The 24,339-nt window shown below is 36.6% G+C and overlaps 1 protein-coding gene across 24 annotated transcripts in view; it reads right to left on the bottom strand.

Moving 5' to 3' along the window:
- The window catches only part of BAZ2B (bromodomain adjacent to zinc finger domain 2B), a 343,885-nt gene that overhangs the window by 72,092 nt on the left and 247,454 nt on the right, over positions 1-24,339 (bottom strand). For all 24 annotated transcript variants that reach the window (XR_004441758.1, XM_033231361.1, XM_033231356.1 and 21 more), the window contains 5 exons: positions 8,017-8,157; positions 5,156-5,410; positions 3,959-4,173; positions 2,421-2,495; positions 1,376-1,619 (listed from right to left, as the gene is read on the bottom strand). Coding sequence is in view for 23 of the 24 variants with exons in the window: in XM_033231361.1 (XP_033087252.1) it covers positions 1,376-1,619; positions 2,421-2,495; positions 3,959-4,173; positions 5,156-5,410; positions 8,017-8,157 (930 nt within the window). In the remaining variant the exon portion in view is untranslated. The remainder of the gene's footprint in view (positions 1-1,375; positions 1,620-2,420; positions 2,496-3,958; positions 4,174-5,155; positions 5,411-8,016; positions 8,158-24,339) is intronic.

Raw genomic sequence — 24,339 nt, 5'->3', positions numbered from 1 at the left:
TCATCTACGTGATAATAACACCCTGATCTATATTTCTAAGAGTGAACTCTTCCTCAGGCCTCAGATTCCTAAATCTAACTGACTGCTGAGTTTCTATACACAGGTACCTCAAACTCAGCAAGTCCAAAAATAAATCATCATTTCCTGTCTTCAATTACCTGTTCCCTTACCTCCCCCTGCCCCCAATTATGTATTTACTCTCTTCCTGATTTCCCTATTTTGGTTAATGGCAACCATAGCATGAAGTCTTCCAAACCAGATTGCTGGAAATCAATCCTATCACTCTATCAACCTACATGGTTCACCTTCTATCTTCAAGTCCTGCCCATTCTTCCTCCTAAATATTTATTACATCATTTCCTCCCTCATCCCAACTACCATTGCTCTAGTTTCTACCCCTCACAACTCACCTAAACCATTGCAGTATCTCCTGACTTATCTCCGCACCTCTGATTTTGCCCCACCTTTTTTTCTTTCACATAGCTGCCAGAGTGAGTAACTTAAAAATTAATGCTGACCATGCCATTCTCTGATTATAACCCTTCAGTGGCTTCCTGCCACTAAAAAAGCAAAAGATCCTAGTTCATCATTGTTGCGTATGAGACTCCAGTAACACTGAAGCACTTGCAATCCCCTTAAAGCACATTGTGGTTTCCTGTTTCTGTTCCCTTGCTCATGCAATTCTCTCTGCCTGGAACACTCTTCCCTAGACCTTTACCCAGGTTAATATTCAGCTCAGCTTATAGCCTCAGCTGATGGATCCAGAAACTCTTTGTGGGAGTTTATCACTCAGAAAATCTAAATGCTCTTAAGGTGTATCCGCGTAGCACATTGTCAATACCCCTCTCAAAGCAGTTAACACATTATGTTTTCTTTTTGCAAATCCTCCTCAGTGAGACTGTAAATTGAAATGGGACGTTCAGTGCCTTATTTGTCTTTGATTAAAAATACCTAGAACTACAGAAATAGTAATTAGTGTTTGAGGAATGCATTATTTTCACTAAACCTGACAACACTTTTAAAGGCATGAAGCGCTGTACAAATGTAACACAGTATGTTAATAGAATGAAACAGAATACCTGAAATTAAAAATCTGCATATCTCTTTGGAGAATTCTCAAGTAATTATATTAAAAAAACTTTTTAAAATTAAGTCTTAGTGTCTTTTATGTATAGACATTCTATGAAATATTTATATGACCATCACAAAAATCTTTATGGAATACAGATTGTAATATTTGTTTTTCTGAGGAAGAAACTGAGGCAAGTAAATGTCAAAACTGAATTCAAAACCAAATCCATCTGACTCCAAATTCTGCTTTTAAAACTATGTTATGCAGTTCTAGTTGTCTTAAAATCAACCTAAATTTGATTACCTCATCTTCACAGATATCAGTCTTTTTTCCTTTTTTGTCTTCTTTATCTTCCTCGTCCTCATCATCTTCATCACCTTGGTCATCACTGTCATCATCATCATCATCGTCATAATCACTGTCTCCTCCCTTCCTTCTTCGCTTGCGTCCTGGAGTGGGTGTGCCCAAGGGATGCTGCTCTTCTCCAAGATCAATGCCACTTGAAGTGTCTCTTTTGCCTGTTTTCTTAGCATGAATGATTCTGAGCCTTTAAATATTACGAAAAGTGATGACATGGAAAAAAAGACTTCTCAATATACTTTTAAAAGAGCAAAACATGAGTTGTATGCAAAAATACCTTATGGCATTTCTTTTGTGTTAAGCAATATACCAATGTTAAAAAAATCAGAATTAGGAAACTTAAGAAATGTTTCCATAAATTACAGGATGCATTAACTTTCAAGAGTTATTCTGGATATCTCTCTGGAATTAGACTCATTAAAAAAAATGATGAAAACTGAAAAGAAGAATTCTAACAACGGTTGAGTAATAATTTCTGATCCCATACTAACTGACTGAATAAATTTCAATTCAAATTACTACAAAGAAACGAACCTCTTAACATAGGAGTAATTTCTGCATGATATTTTCTGGCAGGAAGATAATTAAGTTTTAATGTTGAATAAGTTTAGTTAGATTCCGTAAAAGCAAATTTTAATTAGAAAGCAATTAAGAAAAAAAGTTACAGTTCCAAACATTCTATTTGTGATAAAAGCAACTTAATAGCAACCACAATCTTAGAAAATGTAATTGCTTGACTTGTTTAAAAGAAAAAAGAGAAAATGACTTTCTTCTAAGTATGAAGAATATAAGCTCAATGAATCTCATTATATCTTTTGTCCACTGCAAATTCTGCCCGAGTTTTATTAATTTTATATCCCATCTAAATTGAGCATTATCTTTTCTTTAGACAATAAAAGTTTAAATTCTATCTTTGCAATTCATATGCTTTACTGGGAATTTGTAGAAAAATAAAACAGTACATTAACTTTAATAAAACAGGACTTACTTGCGGAGTTTACCTTCTACCACCCATTTATCTCTCCTCAAGTTTGACATATAATCAATGTTCTTGTCGATTTCACTGCCAATGCAAGAATTTATTAAAAAATATAAATTAATCAATTTATGCAATGCACTAATTTGATATGCAATAAATTTGATACATAAATTAATTCATTTTTGAGTAAGTAAAAATGATACAATTGACCTCATGCATATACATGTTCATATATGTATGTGTTTATATATGTATATACATATGTTGAAAAGTGGTAACTTCTCCAATGGATACAACATTAGTATTAGAAAATTCACTGTGGTTTCTATCTTAAACCAAGAAAGAAACTATGCACCAACTGCCTTAGAAAGACAGCATTCCAAGTTTTGTTGCATGTATTTAAGATGTGATAATTTCCAAAATCAAAGCAGGATACCAGAACACACATGGATATTTACATAAGTGCACATACATACATATGCATATACACTATCTAAGTGTATATGTATAAACAACCAAACAGAAACTAAGAATATTATATCTGGTAAAGTCAAATGGGGTGCTTTTTCTTTCTAAGGTAAAAACCGTAGTGTACCATTTTCACTGAATTTGGGTGTATGTGTTTTGAATAAGTGCCACTCAGCATTACTATTTGTTACCATGCTCATGCTTAAATGAACTTATTCTTTCATAAAATTGTAAGATGTGAATATTATTATATTTTTTGGGATGACTGTCAGTGAATAGCAGAAACAAACAAAAAATTACACTAATACAATATCATAGCTAAGATGGGCACAGAAAATTTAAAATTTCCACACTCGTAGAAATGCATGACTCTGAATATTTGGATTGATCCTTTTACTAGAAAGATGAAGGCCTAAAAGTTGTTAAAAATCTGTAAAATAATGAATAACAAGGACACGATGAACATGAATTTGTTCAGAAATCTTGAATACTAGTGTATATGTTGGTATTAATATGTTATTAGTAACAAGTGAGAACTCTTAGTAACTACAGTGAGAACTCTGACTTTTAAATAAGACCAAGGACTTTAAAAAAAAGTATAAATTAATACATTGATAAATGAATACTCTATGGTTCTATTAGCATACAACAAAATAAAAAGTGGCTACATAATTCTATGAATGGCTACTAAGCAAAATCAGGTAGTCATCTGTCCTTAAAAAATGTGAAGGAAAAAAAAATTCCATATTCTTGTGGTAGTACCACATTCTGGTACCACAGCAAGTAAAAATATAAAAGAAGTTATGTATAAAGAATTAACAAAATTATTAAACAAAACAGGTGACAAAGACCATATTACAGACACACAGTATGACCCCAATTTTTTTTCAATACACTACAAAGAAATACATGAAAATATTGTTAGTGGCCATCTCTAAATATTGAGATAAGTACAATTTTAATTTTCTTCTTTGTGCTAGTCTGTAACTTTCCAATTTTCTATAATCAATTTGTATTACTTTGTGATTAGAAAAATTCAAAATGGAAAAAAACATGGAAAAGCCTGAGCATATGCTTACCTGACCACACTCTTGCTGCATGCCAGTTCATTGATCAGGAAAGCCAAGACTGAAGCTTTCTGTGCCGGAGTGTGAGCCTGAAAAGCTTTGGTCTTCAGACTTTCAGTAAGCTCAGTTTGTCCACAGTGGGCTTCCATAAATATCTGTAAAATCTCGGAAACATTGTCTCGATTCACACCAACATTCAGCAAATGTTCTCCAAGAGCTGTTTTAGCCTATAAAAGTTTGGCATTTTTATCAGTATTGCTCATAACCATTTATACCATAAAAACAGTAAGATTAAAAATCCTCATATTATTTAACTTAGATATTACTGACAAGAGCTTTATTCACTTTCTTTAAATGAAAGAGACACAAAATAGTCAATAGAAAACAGACAAATATTCAAGTACTTGTATCTTTCTTTTCCCGCTTCAAATCCTTGGTTCCAAGTCAGGCAGGGAGAAGAGTATGCAAATTCATGGGTAGCGAAGTTTTAAATTACCTATCAAGTCTTCCATGACTATAAAGGCAACACTAACCTTTCCCTAGGTTTTATCTGGACATTTTATCAGGAATGACAGAGTGGGGAGGTTAAAAAACAGTACTGCGTTTTCTACCTTTAAGGTGTCATAGGTTTTACTGGCTAGGGAAAATAAATAGGGAAACACTGAGGGAGATAGAAGAAAAACAGGGGCATCTGGGAGGTTCCCTCTCCACAATATTATCTAGAGCAAAGCTCTGTGAAATGTGTACTGTATTTGGAATTAAGATAAATGTGAACTAATTGAGCATCCACTGAGCAGCACAGGGTCTTAATGTGCTGGTCTGCAGGTGCCTTGATTAGCTTCAGTTATTCACAGTGATTGAGAGAGAACAAGGTATAATATCAGAAGGCACATACAAGTTCTAGTTGCCTTATGAATTATGAATTCTGTTGTTGATGAATATCGCTTAAGTATTTCATTAAATTACTTTGGTCTTTGCCTACAGCTAGAGGAAAAAAGAATAACTTGAGAATGGTCTATATTCCTTAAGCTCTGTAACCAGGTTTTCTTTGTATGAAGTGTAACCTGACACGAATCTACATTTAACTTTGTGAGACATTATGTGGAAAAATTAGATCAATATACATAACCTTCTGCTAATACGCTAAAGCTATCTACCAATGCACTGACAGTACAAATTTAAAACATTTTATATTTTGTTTTTTTTTACCTTGTATCCTGTTATTAGACCTGGATCACATACAGCAGCTGAGAGGAGCCTCACAAGCAAGTCTTGTACTTCACCCATGCTGTCCCCTATATTTAGCAATCCCTCTTGAAGAACACTCAGGTTTGGAACATCAATATTCACATCAAAGCCCAAAACTTTACCAAAGTTTCGTAAGAACTGCACCACCATGAGACAGTCTGAAAATGTACTTCCAGAGAGAACAAGTCCTGGAATACGAGGCAACTCTGGCAAAGGCTGAAAATAAAATAAAAATAAAAATGGCTTAATTTTCTAAAAGCCATGATTTCATATCTTCTAAAGTAAAATAAGCTGCTACCTTTTTTTTCCCTCTTGTATTGTACCAGTAGCTTCCTTTGGGATGCTAAATTCTCTGGGGGCATTTCTGTAACCCCCATGGAACTAAGCATAGTGTCTTGAAGTATCATCATACAAGTAAGCAACCATTAATAAATTTTGGTTGAACTCAATTACGAACTTAGATCTTTGCAAAAGAGACATTAATTTTAATCAGCTTGCATATTCAATCAACTGACATATCCATATTAACAAAAACATGGATTATATAACTAGAGCAAAAATTAAATAAAATATAAACATTTTGTAAGTACTTAACCACGGACATACTTATAGGGGCATGTGTACCAATTTCTTCTAATGATGATGACATATAAAAATCATACTTTTTTTTGTAGCTTAGAAACTAACAGCATGCATCTGTGGGCTCTATGGTTGGAGAAAGTGGTATCATCTATGGCTAATGAATGCAGATAAATAACTAGGTCCACATAACTAGAATCCATGACCCTGTACATAAACCCAGTTATAATGCAACTAAAGGTCTTTAGGTTTCCCTGTATTTAGGCAAGTATTAGCTTCAGTATTAAAATTAGCTATCTCTATTGCTATTTCTCAAATATGCTCACATATTAACATTTTAATGACTTAATTGCAGTATCAGTTGTCATCAACATTTTAAAAATTCAATAAATAGGTAATCTAAATTAAAAACATTTTGCCCATTAATGAGAGCCTTAAAAAGTACTTTATATTTTAATTGGAAAAAAAGTGACATACATATTTCTATTTAACTGAATTGGTCCTTGTTCAAAAATATTTCTCCACCCTGCATTTATTGAGGTAACCAGTTGAGACTTTTTCTGTTAATACTGTGTGGAAACACAAAACTATAGATAATAGCTCATATCATACAAATATTTTATATTCTTCTTGAAAACCAGTTAATTCTCATTCTCCCTTTTTCTTGAACCACATGAAACATACACATTTCTAGGTAATTCTGAAAAGTTATATAACAAAGCTGAGCTAATAAAATATGGCTTAAAATGAATTACATATTTGATATAGTACATATGAATTTAAATGAAAATAAAAGATACAAGAAAATGAAGCTCACTTAGGATTTAAAAAGTTTGATCACTATGAGCTTATTAAATGTGTTAACTAATTTATATACCCATTCGCTGCTTAGGAAAATTTAAACATTCAAATGACTAAAACTAGTAACTACACTCTCATTTTTATTTAGAAGCATTTATGCTAAGTAAACAAATAGCACATTAATATAGTTCAATCCATTTTAGTGTACTAAAAGTTTGCTTTAAGCACTTTAGAAAAGAGCTTACATAAATCAAGAGATAACCATTATTTGCATATCATTTGAATATTGCATACAAGTAAATAAATATCCTACTAAGGAAGTATAATAATATAGAGATGAAATGCATTATTGATATTTTTCTATAAGTACCATCTTCTTAACTATAGTCAAAACATAATTGATTTTTACTCAAAAATATATGAAATTATGCTGGTTGCCAAGATTACAGCAATCTTTCTAAATTTATACTTTTATGTATTTCAGCAACATTACACATCTGTGAAGCACTATGGAAGACAAAACACATATGAGGTGCTTTGGTTGGACACAGTTTCTTGGCTTTCAGGATGATAAACAGTATAGGCTCTGGAGTTTAACAAACTGGAGTTTGAATCCAAATTGCCATTTATTAGTTGTGTAATCTTGGGCAAGTTCCTTAACCTCTTTGTGTCTCAGTTTTCTCATATGTGAATGGGAAGAAATACTAACTCCACAGGATTATGTTGAAGATTAAATAAGAAAATTCAAATATGTGCTTAGCATAGTCCTAGCATGCAGTAAACATGTTCAATAAAGGTTTGTCACCTAAAGCACTGAAGGAGGTCATAGATTATAAATCTTAATTTATTTAAATATCTATATGGGTGTGGAGAGGAGTTAAGATTTTTCTGTGCCTGGAATCCCAGCACTTTGGGAGGCTGAGGTGGTTAGATCACTTGAGCCCAAGAGTTCAAGACCAGCCTGAGCAACATAAGAGCCTGTCTCTACAAAAAATCAAAACAACAAAAACCCAAAAAAACTAGCCAAGAATGGTGGCAAGCGCCTGTGGTCCCAGCAACTCAGAAGACTGAGATGAGAGGGCCACTTGAGGCTGGGAATGAGAAGTTGAGGCTTCAGTGAGCTATAATCCTGCCACTGCCCTCCCTCCAGCCTAAATGACAGAGTAAGACCCTGTCTGAAAACAACCAGCCAACCAACCAACCAACCAACTAACCAACCAACCAAACAAACAAACAAAAAAACTGCCATTACCAGCACAAGAGCTCCAGAGAGGTTGACTGGTAGCTATCTAGGAAAGGCAAATTGACCTAGAGTTGGAAATTTACTGCTATAGTTAAAAATGAAAGGCTTTCACAATAGCAGCTCTGGCAAAGAAATCAGGTAAGAAAACTGGAAAAATTAAACTTATAAATAGAAATCGTATACATGACGTATAAATTACCTTTTGGTCTGCTAAGCACATGTCTTCATTAGGCTTCTTTAGTTCCTTTGCCATTTCTAATTCTAATCTTCGTTGCTCTAGTTTACGCTCTTTATTTAATCTTTTCTCATCACGTTTTTCTTGCTTCAACCGTTCTTTTTCCTTAAAAAGAAAATCATGTACACATATTCTTCTTAATCATTATATATGTTGTAATAAACTTAGAATTATGTAGCAACAATGAATTATTTTGCTTTTCATTAATCTTACTCTCTAATTTTCAAAATAATCTTATGACTGTATATATTTAGTATCAATATTAGATTCAACCTAGGCTATTTTGTTACTCAAAATTTGTTCAATCATTTGCCAAGTTATAAGAATAAAATACTTATTAATAAAAGCAGGTACATAAAATGCACATGGGCAACTACATATCTTATTAAATAGTTATTAGTACAAATTTTAGTGTGGCTCCAGGAAGCATGTGATTTACAGTAGGAAAATGGAAGTACACGTTTGAATGTGCAAAAGCAGTTCTTTCAAAGTGAATTAGCTAGTCTTAAGATAGCACCTGTGATGAAAGAAAAATATTACTCACCACCATAAACAACACTTAAGAGAATGTAAAATCAGTTCTGAAGGCAATGTCAAAAGCATTAAGAATGTTTTGGTAATGGCAACAATATGGAAATAACTGACTTGTCTCTCTGTTGCAGGGAATGACTTTTTGTTGGAGGAAGTGATTTTCTATTATAATACCATTATCATTACTTTTTCATGCTATCTCAAATATAGCTCTCATTTATTTAGAGGAGAAATAACAGTAGAATCATCAGTCAATTCTAACCTACTACCGCACATGTGCCACACATTGCTAATTGGTTTACTTTTTTAAGGCTCATTATATCTCTTCCTTGATTAAAAGTCTTTCGATTTTCTTTTTTTTTTTTTTTTTGGGGGGGGGACGGAGTCTCGGTCTGTTGCCCAGGCTGGATGCTGGAGTGCAGTGGGGCGATCTCAGCTCACTGCAACCTCCGCCTCCTGGGTTCACGCCATTCTCCTGCCTCAGCCTCCCAAGTAGCTGGGACTACCGGTGCCTGCCACCATGCCCGGTTAATTTTTTGTATTTTTTAGTAGAGACGGGGTTTCACCATGTTAGCCAGGATTGGTCTCAATCTCCTGACCTTGTGGTGCGGCCTCCCAAAGTGCTGGGATTACAGGTGTGAGTCACCGCGCCTGGACAAGTCTTTCGATTTTCTATCAAAATAAGGTCTAAGTCCTTACTTTTGAATTCCGAACTCTCTTTTCTAACCTTACCTCTCATATTTTTTTGTGTGTAGGTTTAGAATTTCCTATTCCTGATGACCGTTTATTTCCTTAGCTGCTTATATTGGTTCACTCCAATCAAGAAGTTCATTTTTCCCATCTTGCATATTTAAATCTCAAACACTACCAATTTCTATTACATTTCATAGCTCCTAACTCTGATTTTAACACAGCACTCATTGCTTTCTGTACTATATTACTATTTTTGCCCATATTCTAATCATCTCCATTTCGATTATCATGGGTAAGTGAGCACCCTGACTGCTGCTGGAGGGAATGGCCAAGAGGGAGAAAGAGAGGAGTGGGGAAGAACAAGGGACCAGAGAGTAGAGAAAGTACAGTGTGTTTGAAAAATTGCTAGCAGTTTCAAAACTGGAGTGTAGGTTGTGAGTTGAATAGTTGCTGAATATTATGATAGAGGGCCAGATCATAAGGGACTTCTTATATGACATGCACAAGTTACTGTTCATTTTTATACTGCCTCTGAATTTCTGGGTTATTGATTCATGCAGACATTCTGGGAGGACAAACTATAAGGAAGCTTATGAGATTGTTGACACCAGCAAAGTACTATAATTAATTTTACCAATAACAAACCAAAAAGCAGTTTCTGAGGTTTTGATTTTCAAATCAAATTATTAGGTAATAGCCTGAAGTACTATTATTACTAGCCCTTACAAAAGGGCAGCAGAGTCACTGGTAGAATAATTTTTTTCCCCTAGAATTGAAATTTCGATTCTTAAACACATGAACTGTTGCTCTAATAACTTTTCAAAGAAGGGAAAATTTAAGTTTTTGGTTCCTCACCAGAGTAATGAATTAGGATCACTAATAGAAAAAAGCATATTAAATATCTCTTACTGATTTGAAAGTAGATACTGTAAAATTTTCTGCTGCACTCATACGCCACGTGATGTTTGTCAATAAAGAATTGCATGTACTACAGTGTCTATGCCACATAGCCCAGATGTGGAGCAGTCTATACCATCTAAAATTTGGGTACGTCATTCTATGATGTCTGCACAATAATGAAATTGATTAATGACACTCTTCTCAGAATGTATTGTCATCATTAAGTGATACACAGCTTTACATATAGCTCAGATCTCTTAATGATGTCCATAACAGCAATTATAAACATAATAATTGAGACTACTAGTTACTAGTTGTTAAAAATGGTTACTATTGCTTTTTAAAAAGTGTGACACTGATGCTCTTTTCACTGTGTCAACTTCCCACTGGTAGCAATCCTGAAGGTACATACATACTCAACAGACACACGGGCAACAAGCTAGAGTGCACGGAATGCCATAAGTATGGATTATATGCTTGGAGTATCAATTTTAGCTGGTGATATGCAATACCTTTTTCCAACTGAAAAAGTATAATATGGAATAGAATGCAAAAGTCACATCGATATTTATGATAAAATGGAGATTTCCAAAAAAATTATAGAAATCGGTGTGACCTTTATCAGTTAAAGACAAGCATTTATTACTGTCTACTATTAGGCATACTTTAATGGAAATGTGGAGTCTCTCAATTCAGTATGAATTGTATAGAACTAATATAAATTCTGCCGGGCGCGGTGGCTCAAGCCTGTAATCCCAGTACTTTGGGAGGCCGAGAAGGGCGGATCACGAGGTCAGGAGATCGAGACCATCCTGGCTAACACGGTGAAACCCCGTCTCTACTAAAAAATACAAAAAACTAGCCGGGCGAGGTGGCGGGAGCCTGTAGTCCTAGCTACTTGGGAGGCTGAGGCAGGAGAATGGCGTAAACCCGGGAGGCGGAGCTTGCAGTGAGCTGAGATCGGGCCACTGCACTCCAGCCTGGGCGACAGAGCGAGACTCTGTCTCAAAAAAAAAAAAAAAGAACTCATATAAATTCTGTGGTTATGGTACAAGATTACTCTCAAAGAGCCAGAGCTTCCAAGGTCCCCTCAATCACCAACTAATATTTATAATGACATATAAAGCCAGTCACAGTCTAGCCCCACACAAGTGCTAGTCTCACATCTCACAATTCACAGTGGATTTCCCATGTTCCGGCCACACTGTGTGACACACCTGTGTGGAGAAGACAGCGTAGCTCCTTTGAAGTTACTGCTTGGATGAATAATGATGATGAAGCAACAACAAAGCCAAGATGGGCATGTACACAGGGTTAAAATGGCTAATACACTCTTTGTACCCCACCCCCAGGTCTTGTTTAGTCACAGTACTGTACCTCTGTATATGCCATTCCTACTGTCTAGAATGCCTAGTTCCTTCACAAGAAGTCTGTATAAAGCCTGTTTTTTTCTTTTTTAAATTTTTAAATCGTTCCCACTTTTTAAAATCGTTCCCACAACTACTTTAGACATGGTAGTACTTCTTGTTTTTGAGCTTCCATATAACTTATTACAGCATTTGTTGCACTGTGTAGCAATTATTGCTTTAAAGTTGATCTCTCTCACTCAAGTATAAGCCTCTTCTAGAGGGCAGAGGAACTTATTCACCTTTTCTTCATAGACCTATTCAATTCCCCCCTGGACACCTGGAAAAAGTTTTTAATTATTTTATCTTTCTCTTTGACTCTTGAGCCTGTATCAGTCCAACTTTCCTCTCCCACTGGTCTTCACAGTCTAAGTATTGTTCTTACTTCTTATTACAGTAGTGACATGACTGTAATAGATACATTTGATATGCCATGGCATATAAAAATTATTTGAGCATTTACAAATTTGCTGAATGATTAATTCTTCAAATGATACAAACTAAAATTATGGTAACATTTAGAACTGGTTATTAAATGAATTCAATAGGCAATTTCTTCTTCACTTTTAATATTTTACTCTGTGGGCAAACATAATTGTTATCTTCCCTTTTCAGTTAAGAGTATTTAGAAACCTTGAATCCAAAAGTGGAATTAAATACATTTATTAAGAATATTTAGGTTACATTTAGAAATTTAAAAATTATCTAAAGTATATTTTTCTAACATCTATTTCAACATTATTAATTTCTTAGCCATATAGCATGTACTGTGATTTGATATGCTTGCAAATAGATACCCCTCCCATAAAAATTAAACAGATTTATTACCCAATAATTTTGCCAAAAGCTAAAGTTTAAAGTGGCAGTGCTACTTAGGCCAAAAATTAAGGCATGTAAATTTGTATAGTACCCTTGCTCCTAGCGAAAGAGTAATCTATTTATCTACTTTTTACCTTAGCCTTTTCTTGACAAAGTAAGCTGCCTTATTATGAACCTATATCTAATTTCTATAATATTATATTTTGTTGCTTTGCCAAATAATAGGATTTTACAATGGAATTTTGTGATTTTCCAAGGTCAGTTCATAACAGACCTCTGATTTGCCAGAGATAAGGCATATTAAACCTATCCTAATATGAAAAGAAAGTTAAAACATATTTTATGTTAATATTGGTAAAACCGCAGGACAGTAACTTAGACTGTCTACCAATGACTACAAAATGTAGCTCTAGATTTTAGATTAACTATAAAGAATTCCAAGTGATGGGTTCGGTGGCTCACACCTGTAATCTCAGCACTTAGGGAGGCCGAGGCGGGTGCATCACCTGAGGTCCGGAGTTTGAGATCAGCCTGGCCAACATGGTGAAATCCTGTCTCTACTAAAAATACAAAAATTAGCTGGGCGTGGTCATGGGCGCCTGTAATCCCAGCTGCTTGGGAGGCTGAGACAGGAGAATTGCTTGAACCTGGGAGGTGGAGGTTGCAGTGAGCCGAGACTGCACTGCTGCACTCCAGCCTGGTCAACAAATAGTGAAACTCTATCTCAAAGTAATAATAATAATAATAATTATTATTATTTTTATTTTTATTATTACAAGCAAAGCAGCATGCATCATCCTAATTTTTTTTTCTTTTTCCCTCTATCCCCACCCAGTTTTCCAGATACAGAAATTCTTGAAATAAATATGGGCTCTTGGGTTATAAGTCATTTATAACAAAATATCTTTTTTATCATCCTAATTATATATTCTATGAAGAAATATAATATTATATAATGGGATCTTTTTGTATCAAAATCTTACTAATATCTTAGTTAAGAAGTCAGTCAAAATTTCATTTCAAAGTTGAAACATCTGTTGATAGCAAATGCATTAAATTTAGATTATCCTAAACAGTCTAGTTTAACATAGGGTGAAAATTTAAAAATCAATTTTTTATCTACATGAAAAGATTATTTTAGGGACTCTAAAACATAAATCAAAGGATTTCCGCAATTCAATAGCACAATAACAAATACAAGAATAAATTTATTCTATTTTAGAATTATTGAAGTTAAAAATCCAAACAATAAATGTAGTAGAATGGCCCATTAGTGTGAAGTTTATAACTTATAGATTGCAAAACAGGCCACTTTGAAGAGATCATGTTGCACAGAGACTTATGGTTTTTGCATTTGATGATTCTACCGGGTCACCTAGGTGTTTGTTCTGGGCATAATTAGAAGAAAACATTTCATTTGACAGCAACCTGTACTCAAATTTAAAAGACAAAAATATAGTTTAAGAGACACAGGTTTACCTCAGGGTACAGGAAGGATAAAAGTGTAAATAAGATTAATGGGGGGGCGGAGTAAGATGGCCGAATAGGAACAGCTCCAGTCTCCAACTCCCAGCGCGAGCGACACAGAAGACCGGTGATTTCTGCATTTTCAACTGAGGTACTGGGGTCATCTCTCTAGGGAGTGCCGGACAATCGGTGCTGGTCAGCTGCTGCAGCCTGAACAGCGTGAGCTGAAGCAGGGCGAGGCATCGCCTCACCTGGAAGCGCAAGGGGGAAGGAATCCCTTTTCCTAGCCAGGGGAACTGAGACACACAACACCTGGAAAATCGGGTAACTCCCACCCCAATACTGCGCTTTAAGGAAACAGGCACACCAGGAGAATATATCCCACACCTGGCCGGAGGTCCCACCCCACGGAGCCTCCCTCACTGCTAACACAGCAGTCTGCGGGGATCGATCCGCAAGGCAGCAGCGAGGCTGGGGGAGGGGCGCCCGCCATTGCCGAGGCTTAAGTAGGTAAACAAAGCCGCTGGGAAGCTCGAACTGGGTGGAGCTCACAGCAGCTCAAGGAAACCTGCCTGTCTCTGTAGACTCCACCTCTGGGGACAGCCCACAGCTGAGGTCCAAAAGGGGAAGCAGCGGGGCGGTGCAGAGCGAACGACTCTGTCTGACAGCTTTGGGGAGAGCCATGGATCTCCCAACGCGGAGGTTGAGATCCGAGAACGGACAGACTGCCTGCTCAGGTGGGTCCCTGACCCCTGAGTAGCCTAGCTGGGAGACATCCCCCACTAGGGGCAGTCTGATACCCCACACCTCACAGGGTGGAGTCATCCCTGAGAGGAAACTTCCAAAGGAAGAATCAGACAGGTACACTCGCTGTTCAGCAATATTCTATCTTCGGCAACCTCTGCTGCTGATACCCAGGCAAACAGGGTCTGGAGTGGACCTCAAGCAATCTCCAACAGACCAACAGACAGTCCTTCTGACTGTCAGACGGAAAACTATCAAACAGGAAGGACACCTACACCAAAACCCCATCAGTACGTCACCCTCATCAAAGACCAGAGACAGATAAAACCACAAAGATGGGGAAGAAGCAGGGCAGAAAAGCTGGAAATTCAAAAAATAAGAGTGCATCTCCCCCTGCAAAGGAGCGCAGCCCATCGCCAGCAACGGATCAAAGCTGGTCAGAGAATGACTTTGACGAGATGAGAGAAGAAGGCTTCAGCCCATCAAACTTCTCAGAGCTAAAGGAGGAATTACGTACCCAGCGCAAAGAAACTAAAAATCTTGAAAAAGAGTGGAAGAATTGACAGCTAGACTAATTAATGCAGAGAAGATCATAAACGAAATGACAGAGATGAAAACCATGACACGAGAAATACGTGACAAATGCACAAGCTTCAGTAACCGACTCGATCAACTGGAAGAAAGAGTATCAGCGATTGAGGATCAAATGAATGAAATGAAGCGAGAAGAGAAACGAAAAGAAAAAAGAAGAAAAAGAAATGAACAAAGCCTGCAAGAAGTATGGGATTATGTAAAAAGACCAAATCTACGTCTGATTGGGATGCCTGAAAGTGAGGGGGAAAATGGAACCAAGTTGGAAAACACTCTTCAGGATATCATCCAGGAGAACTTCCCCAACCTAGTAGGGCAGGCCAACATTCAAATTCAGGAAATACAGAGAACGCCACAAAGATACTCCTCCAGAAGAGCAACTCCAAGACACATAATTGCCAGATTCACCAAAGTTGAAATGAAGAAAAAATCTTAAGGGCAGCCAGAGAGAAAGGTCGGGTTACCCACAAAGGGAAGCCCATCAGACTAACAGCAGATCTCTCGGCAGAAACTCTACAAGCCAGAAGAGAGTGGGGGCCAATATTCAACGTTCTTAAAGAAAAGAATTTTAAACCCAGAATTTCATATCCAGCCAAACTAAGTTTCATCAGTGAAGGAGAAATAAAATCCTTTACAGATAAGCAAATGCTTAGAGACTTTGTCACCACCAGGCCTGCCTTACAAGAGACCCTGAAGGAAGCCCTAAACATGGAAAGGAACAACCGGTACCAGCCATTGGAAAAACATGCCAAAATGTAGAGACCATCGAGGCTAGGAAGAAACTGCATCAACTAACGAGCAAAATAACCAGTTAATATCATAATGACAGGATCAAGTTCACACATAACAATATTAACCTTAAATGTTAATGGACTAAATGCTCCAATTAAAAGACACAGACTGGCAAACTGGATAAAGAGTCAAGACCCATCAGTCTGCTGTATTCAGGAGACCCATCTCACATGCAGAGACATACATAGGCTCAAAATAAAGGGATGGAGGAAGATCTACCAAGCAAATGGAGAACAAAAAAAGCAGGGGTTGCAATCCTAGTCTCTGATAAAACAGACTTTAAACCATCAAAGATCAAAAGAGACAAAGAAGGCCATTACATAATGGTAAAGGGATCATTCAACAGGAAGAGCTAACTCTCCTAAATATATATGCACCCAATACAGGAGCACCCAGATTCATAAAGCAAGTCCTTAGAGACCTACAAAGAGACTTAGACTCCCATACAATAATAATGGGAGATTTCAACTCTCCACTGTCAACATTAGACAGATCAACGAGACAGAAAGTTAACAAGGATATCCAGGAATTGAACTCATCTCTGCACCAAGCGGACCTAATAGACATCTATAGAACTCTCCACCCCAAATCAACAGAATATACATTCTTCTCAGCACCACATCGCACTTATTCCAAAATTGACCACATAATTGGAAGTAAAGCACTCCTCAGCAAATGTACAAGAACAGAAATTATAACAAACTGTCTCTCAGACCACAGTGCAATCAAACTAGAACTCAGGACTAAGAAACTCAATCAAAACCGCTCAACTACATGGAAACTGAACAACCTGCTCCTGAATGACTACTGGGTACATAACGAAATGAAAGCAGAAATAAAGATTCTTTGAAACCAATGAGAACAAAGATACAACATACCAGAATCTCTGGGACACATTTAAAGCAGTGTGTAGAGGGAAATTTATAGCACTAAATGCCCACAAGAGAAAGCAGGAAAGATCTAAAATTGACACTTTAACATCACAATTAAAAGAACTAGAGAGGCAAGAGCAAACACATTCAAAAGCTAGCAGAAGGCAAGAAATAACTAAGATCAGAGCAGAACTGAAGGAGATAGAGTCACAAAAAACCCTCTAAAAAATCAATGAATCCAGGAGTTGGTTTTTTGAAAAGATAACAAAATTGACAGACCACTAGCAAGACTAATAAAAGAAAAGAGAGAGGAATCAAATAGACGCAATAAAAAATGATAAAGGGGATATCACCACCGACCCCACAGAAATACAAACAACCATCAGAGAATACTATAAATGCCTCTACGCAAATCAACTAGAAAATCTAGAAGAAATGGATAATTTCCTGGACACTTACACTCTCCCAAGACTGAACCAGGAAGAAGTTGAATCCCTGAATAGACCAATAACAGGCTCTGAAATTGAGGCAACAATTAATAGCCTACCCACCAAAAAAAGTCCAGGACCAGATGGATTCACAGCTGAATTCTACCAGAGGTACAAGGAGGAGCTGGTACCATTCCTTCTGAAACTATTCCAATCAATAGAAAAAGAGGAAATCCTCCCTAACTCTTTTTATGAGGCCAACATCATCCTGATACCAAAGCCTGGCAGAGACACAACAAAAAAAGAGAATTTTAGACCAATATCCCTGATGAACATCGATGCAAAAATCCTCAATAAAATACTGGCAAACCGGATTCAGCAGCACATCAAAAAGCTTATCCACCATGATCAAGTGGGCTTCATCCCTGGGATGCAAGGCTGGTTCAACATTCACAAATCAATAAACGTAATCCAGCATATAAACAACCAAAGACAAGAACCACATGATTATCTCAATAGATGCAGAAAAGGCTTTTGACAAAATTCAACAGCCTTTATGCTAAAAACGCTCAATAAATTCGGTATTGATGGAACGTACCTCAAAATAATAAGAGCTATTTACGACAAACCCACAGCTAATATCATACTGAATGGGCAAAAACTGGAAAAATTCCCTTTGAAAACTGGCACAAGACAGGGATGCACTCTCTCACCACTCCTATTCAACATAGTCTTGGAAGTTCTGGCTAGGGCAATCAGTCAGGAGAAAGAAATCAAGGGTATCCAGTTAGGAAAAGAAGAAGTCAAATTGTCCCTGTTTGCAGATGACATGACTGTATATTTAGAAAACCCCATTGTCTCAGCCCAAAATCTCCTTAAGCTGATAAGCAACTTCAGCAAAGTCTCAGGATACAAAATTAATGTGCAAAAATCACAAGCATTCTTATACACCAGTAACAGACAAGCAGAGAGCAAATCAGGAATCAACTTCCATTCACAATTGCTTCAAAGAGAATAAAATACCTAGGAATCCAGCTTACAAGGGATGTAAAGGACCTCTTCAAGGAGAACTACAAACCTCTGCTCAGTGAAATCAAAGAGGACACAAACAAATGGGAGAACATACCATGCTCATGGATAGGAAGCATCAATATCGTGAAAATGGCCATACTGCCCAAGGTTATTTATAGATTCAATGCCATCCCCATCAAGCTACCAATGACTTTCTTCACAGAATTGGAAAAAACTGCTTTAAAGTTCATATGGAATCAAAAAAGAGCCCGCATTGCCAAGACAATCCTAGGTCAAAGGACAAAGCTGGAGGCGTCACGCTACCTGACTTCAAACTATACTACAAGGCTACACTAACCAAAACAGCATGGTACTGGTACCAAAACAGAGATATAGACCAATGGAACAGAACAGAGTCCTCAGAAATAATACCACACATCTACAGCCATCTGATCTTTGACAAACCTGACAAAAACAAGAAATGGGGAAAGGATTTCCTATTTAATAAATGGTGCTGGGAAAATTGGCTAGCCATAAGTAGAAAGCTGAAACTGGATCCTTTCCTTATCCCTAATACGAAAATTAATTCAAGATGGATTAGAGACTTAAATGTTAGACCTAATACCATAAAAACCCTAGAAGAAAATCTAGGTAGTACCATTCAGGACATAGGCATGGGCAAGGACTTCATGTCTAAAACACCAAAAGCAACGGCAACAAAAGCCAAAATTGACAAATGGGATCTAATTAAACTAAAGAGCTTTTGCACAGCAAAAGAAACTACCATCAGAGTGAACAGGCAACCTACAGAATGGGAGAAAATTTTTGCAACCTACTCATCTGACAAAGGCTAATATCCAGAATCTACAAAGAACTCAAACAAATACAAGAAAAAAACAAACAACCCCATCAAAAAGTGGGCAAAGGATATGAAGAGACATTTCTCAAAAGAAGACATCCATACAGCCAACAGACACATGAAAAAATGCTCGTCATCACTCGCCATCAGAGAAATGCAAATCAAAACCACAATGAGATACCATCTCACACCAGTTAGAATGGCAATCATTAGAAGTCAGGAAACAATAGATGTTGGAGAGGATGTGGAGAAATAGGAACACTTTTACACTGTTGGTGGGATTGTAAACTAGTTCAACCATTATGGAAAACAGTATGGCGATTCCTCAAGGATCTAGAACTAGATGTACCATATGACCCAGCCATCCCACTACTGGGTATATACCCAAAGGATCATAAATTACTCTACTACAAAGACACATGCACACGTATGTTTATTGCGGCACTATTCACAATAGCAAAGACTTGGAATCAACCCAAATGTCCATCTGTGACAGACTGGATTAAGAAAATGTGGCACATATACACCATGGAATACTATGCAGCCATCAAAAAGGATGAGTTTGTGTCCTTTGTAGGGACATGGATGCAGCTGGAAACCATCATTCTTAGCAAACTATCACAAGAGAGAAAACCAAACACCGCATGTTCTCACTCATAGGTGGAAACTGAACAATGAGATCACTTGGACTCGGGAAGGGGAACATCACACACTGGGGCCTATCATGGGGAGGGGGGAGGAGGGAGGGATTGCATTGGGGAGTTATACATGATATAAACGTTATGCACATGTACCCTAGAACTTAAAGTATAATAAAAAAAAAAAGAAAAAAAAAAATAAGATTAATAACACAAGCTATTTATAGATGACAGATGTAAAGAACAAAAATGACACTGCTTTATGGGCCAATATTGACTGTGAGTATTTCAGGTAATTTTCTTAAAAAGGCCTATTATTTTTATATTTTAATTTATATTTATAAATTATAAAAATTAAAGGAAAAAATCATGAAGTACATCATTCCAGAAACCCTAAAGATACTTCTTATACTTTATAGATACAAAATACTTAAAAAGAATAAAAGTTTCCACTTATCACATGTTCTTACAAAAGTATTACATGAAAAATATCTGTACTTATTTATTTGTATTTTTTCCCATCACCTTGGGCATTTATCATTTCTTTGTGTTACAAACATTCCAATTATACTCTTTTAGTTATTTTAAAATATACAATGAATCACTGTTGACTGTAATCACCTTGTTGTGCTATCAAATACTAGATCTTATTAATTTTATCTAATATATTCTTGTACCCATTAACCATTCTCACTTCCCCCCACACCCACTACCCTTCCCAGCCTCTGGTAACCATCATTCTACTCTTTATATTCCTGCATGCATTGTTTGTTTGTTTGTTTTTGAGACAGAGTCTTGCTCTGTCACTCAGGCTGGAGTGCAGTGGCGCGATCTTGGCTCACTGTAACCTCCACCTCTCGGGTTCAAGCGATTCTCCTGCCTCAGTCTCCCAAGTAGCTGGGGCTACAGGAGTCTGCCACCATGTCCGGCTAATTTTTGTATTTTTTAGTAGAGATGGGGTTTTGCTATCTTGTCTAGTCTGATCTTGAACTCCTGACCTCATGATTCACCCACCTTGGCCTCCCAAAGTACTGGGAATACAGGCGTGAGCCACTGTGCCCGGCCATATTCATTGTTTTAATTTTTAGCTCCCACAAATAAGTGAGAACATGTGAATTTTGTTTTTCCTTGCCTGGCTTCTTCTACTTAACATAATGACCTCTAGTTCCGTGTTGTTGAAAATGACAGGATTTCATTCTTTTTTTTGGCTGAATAGTACTCCATTGTGTATATGTACCATATTTTCTTTATCCATTCAACTGCTGATGGACACAGGTTGCTTCCAAATCTTGGCTATTGTGAACAGTGCTACAATAAATATGGGAGTACAGGTTATCTCTTTGATATACTCATTTCCTTTCTTTTGGGTATATACCTAGGAGTGGGATTGCTGGATCATATGGTAGTTCCATTTTGAGTTTTCTGAGGAACCTCCATACTGTTTTCCATAGTGGCTGCACTTATTTACAGTCCCACCAACAGCATATGAAGGTTCTCTTTTCTCCACATGCTTGCCAGTATTCGTCATTGCCTGTCTGCTGTATAAAAGCCACTTTCACTAGGGTGAGATGATGTCTCATTATAGTTTTCATATCCTTTTCTTGATGATCAATGATGTTGAGCATCTTTTCATATACCCCCTTGCCATTTGTATGCGTTCTTTTGAGAGATGTCTATTCAGATCTTTTGCCCACTTTTAACTTGGATTATCAGATTTTTTCCTATTGAGTTGTTTGAGCTCCTTACATATTCTGGTTTTTCTGTACTTACTTTAGATAAACTATCTTAAATATTATGTAGGATAGCTACTATTACATAAATGTCTTCTAAATTAAAATTGACATTGTTAATAATTCTTGAGTTACAGATTTTAATAAGTATAAAAACAACTCTTTCCAAAGTCTACTTTTTTACATGACATTTAACATTCCACTGATTTTTTTTTTTTTTTTTTAGACGGAGTCTCACTCTGTCACCCACACTGGAATGCCGTGGTGCAATCTTGGCTCACTGCAACCTCTGCCTCCTGGGTTCAAGCAATTCTCCTGCCTCAGCCTCCCAAGTAGCTGGGACTACAGGTGCACGCTGTCACGCCCGGCTAATTTTTTGTATTTCAGTAGAGATGGGGTTTCACCGTGTTGCCTAGGCTGGTCTTGAACTCCTGAGCTCAGGCAATCTGCCCACCTAGGCCTACCAAAGTGCTGGGATTACAGGTGTGAGCCACCACACCCAGCCCCTGAATTTTTAAAATTTAATTAAAAAAAAAATTTTATCTTTCCTATGGTGCTAAACATTAAATTGTTTATATAGAATAATTTAATATTTGTTTATAAAGGCAATTTAATTTTAAAATTGAAATAAAGTATATTTGCATAAGTATTGTTTAAGTATATTTACTATTTTGCCAACTAAAAATGCGTTTGCTTAAAAACTGTCTACATGTGCAATTTTGCTTTTTTTGTTTTTAATAAATAATGACTGGTGTAAATATATAATTATGAAATATTCTTTATTACTTGAATCATTATGCATTTTTTTTTCTGCTTTCTAATTGTTTATTACATGACTTCTGAAACCTGAAACTTTCTTCCATTTTATGGCTTTGTCTCCTAAAGTGCCGACATAGTCACTCTGTGATAGATACACGTTTAACAACTTTTTGCAGTTTATTGATCACTGGGGAGACATGCAGAGATTGTGTTAAAATTACTACGGTTGATTATTCAGTTAATATGAGTAAATTGGTTATAAATTTGTGACTGGTATAGTTTGAAGTTTTCATAATGGAAACTGAAGATTTTGAGTTAAATGTTACTTTCTCATGTTGCTTAAACCAACCTCGTTTCTAGGGATTAGTAATAATGAAAGCAGATGTATTTCATATTAAATTATATTAGAAAATAAGCTTTTTGTATTCATGAGGCTAAAGACTATTTCTTACATTATGAAAATATTTATGAACTATGATGATATACTAATGGCCCTTTAACGTTAATAATAATGAGATAATTTATATAAATCTGAGAATTTTTTTACTAATTATAAATTTATATAATGGAAAAACTATAAAAATTAGATTTCACAACTAGAAAACCAAGAGAAATTTGAGAGTTTTTCAGTGAAAAATGTACTAAAGTAGTACTAAATCCAAAAGATCAGTGTAGTGTATACAAAGAATCACACAAGTGGTGTTTTTGTTACCTCCTTTGATAGGTGTGGGGAGTTTCTTCGAATAATTTCAGGTAATACAGGAGATTTTTAATCAACATGGTGAAAGCAATTTGTTTTTTAAACTTCATTACTCATTAAACACTATTCATAACATTTTCATTTTAATCCTATTTTTCTTTCTTTACAATAGAATAATTAAAGATTTAAAGGTATTAATATTTATAATCAGGGTTATGCACAAGCCAATTCAGAATTTTGCACTGTTCTTGCCTAAGTATCATTTGGCCTTCATTTTATAATAACGTTTGTTCTTTAAATTGGTAATAACAGAAAATTATTACAGATTGGGGCTATCAGGAGGTAATGGTTGGCAGAATATAAAGCCACAATGTGCCCATTGTTGACATTCCATGAGTTACATCTTGTGCATGTTAAGTAATAATGAGGAAACGGGCAAGTACATATAGGAATGCTTTGTTAATACTGAGGTTTATGTAAAAGACTGGGCGAAAGTTTTGATCGTTGTTAAAAATAGGTCTTTTATTGCCTAATCACTTATACTGTTCAGTTTTATCTCTCTGATATGATTACTGCATTGTGAATCTTCTTTTTGTTTTTCCCACAGTATCTAATTTAATCTTGGGCACATATTAGTAGCTTGAAAAATTAACAGTTGATCATAGATCTATGGGCACCATTCATTAGAGCAGTGGTCCCCAACCTTTTTGGCACCACAGACCAGTTTCATGGAAGACAATTCTTCCACAGACAGAGGGGTGGGGTGGTGGGGAGGATGGTTTCAGGATGAAACTGTTCCACCTCAGATCATCATCATTAGATTCTCATTAGGAGCGTGCAACCTAGATCCCTCGCATGTGCAGTTCACAATAGAGTTCACGCTTCTATGAGAATCTGATCCTGCCACTGATCTGGGAGGAGGTGAGGCTCTGGCATCTGGCTCAGGTGGAGGTACTGGTCTGAGGCCCAGGTGACCCCTGCATTAGAGGAACACAATTCAAAATCAAAATGACTGATAAAATTACCCAGTCCATGAGTCCTGTTCATGGGTCTATGGCAGAGGATAACTTTTTTTTTTTTTTTTTAAGACAGAGTCTCACTCTGTCACCCAGACTGGAGTGCAGTGGTATGATCTCTGCTCATGGCAACCTCTGCCTCCCAGGTTCAAGTGATTCTCCTGCCTCAACCTCCCGAGTAGCTGGGATTACAGGTGTGTGTCACCAGGCCTGGCTCATTTGTTTTGTGTGTATTTTTATTAGAGAGGGAGTTTCACTACTCCGTCAGGCTTGTCTTGAACTCCTGACCTCAGGTGACCCTCCTGCCTCAGCCTTCCAGAAGTGTTGGGAT

This window comes from Trachypithecus francoisi, unplaced genomic scaffold (assembly GCF_009764315.1).
Source record: "Trachypithecus francoisi isolate TF-2019V2 unplaced genomic scaffold, Tfra_2.0 Lachesis_group13, whole genome shotgun sequence".
NCBI lineage: Eukaryota > Metazoa > Chordata > Mammalia > Primates > Cercopithecidae > Trachypithecus > Trachypithecus francoisi.
This window is presented reverse-complemented; position numbering and strand designations above follow the sequence as displayed.